This window comes from Tupaia chinensis, unplaced genomic scaffold (assembly GCF_000334495.1).
Source record: "Tupaia chinensis unplaced genomic scaffold, TupChi_1.0 Scaffold000146_1, whole genome shotgun sequence".
NCBI classification, from domain to species: Eukaryota; Metazoa; Chordata; class Mammalia; order Scandentia; family Tupaiidae; genus Tupaia; species Tupaia belangeri.
Window position 1 is genome coordinate 8742444 of NW_006159616.1, and position 612 is coordinate 8743055.

Sequence of the window (612 nt, forward strand, 5' to 3'; positions counted from 1 at the left end):
GGGAAAGGTTACTTCTGGGTTAAAGATGACCTCAGAGGGCCATGTACCTTGTTAGGGAGACACGATGACCTGACAGGGACATGAGATTCTGAGCACACGTTGACCAGTTCCTAGGCTATGCCTCCTCCTGGTCCCCGGGGTGGGAGTGGGCAGCCTGGCAGCTTCTGGGCGGGAAGAGCTCCTGGGAGGGCATGGGGTCTTCCCGTGGGGCTGCCTACCTTTCCACTCTTCACGTTCTCTGCACAGGCCTTGACGTACATGGGCATGGCCATGACCACCTCCAGCCAGGCCTGCACGGTGCCCGCCTTCCAGTGGGACATGGGCGTGGTCCTGACCAGCTCCACCTGCTGCAGCCGGTCCATCTGCTCCTCGCCCTCCGACAGGCTGAGGCTCTGCCGCGTGGGGCTGCACTGGCTGTCCGAGTCTGCAACACACAGCATACATGGCATGGGGGCACTGTGGGGGCAGGGGCCGGCAGGCTGCACCCACCCTGGGTGGAAGAGGGCAGGGTGTTTTCCCCAGTGCATTCCTTCCCTTCAAAATCAAATGGCTTTTGTGTGTTTTCTTTCTTTCTTTCTTTCTTTTTTTTTTTTTCTTTCCTTTTCTTTCTTT

At 58.0% G+C, this 612-nt stretch overlaps 1 protein-coding gene across 1 annotated transcript in view; it reads right to left on the bottom strand.

The window, feature by feature from the left end:
• Positions 1-612, bottom strand: part of KAZN (kazrin, periplakin interacting protein) — a 535612-nt gene that overhangs the window by 22926 nt on the left and 512074 nt on the right. The window contains exon 9 of the mRNA XM_027770620.1: positions 219-424. Within this exon, the coding sequence (XP_027626421.1) occupies positions 219-424 (206 nt within the window). The remainder of the gene's footprint in view (positions 1-218; positions 425-612) is intronic.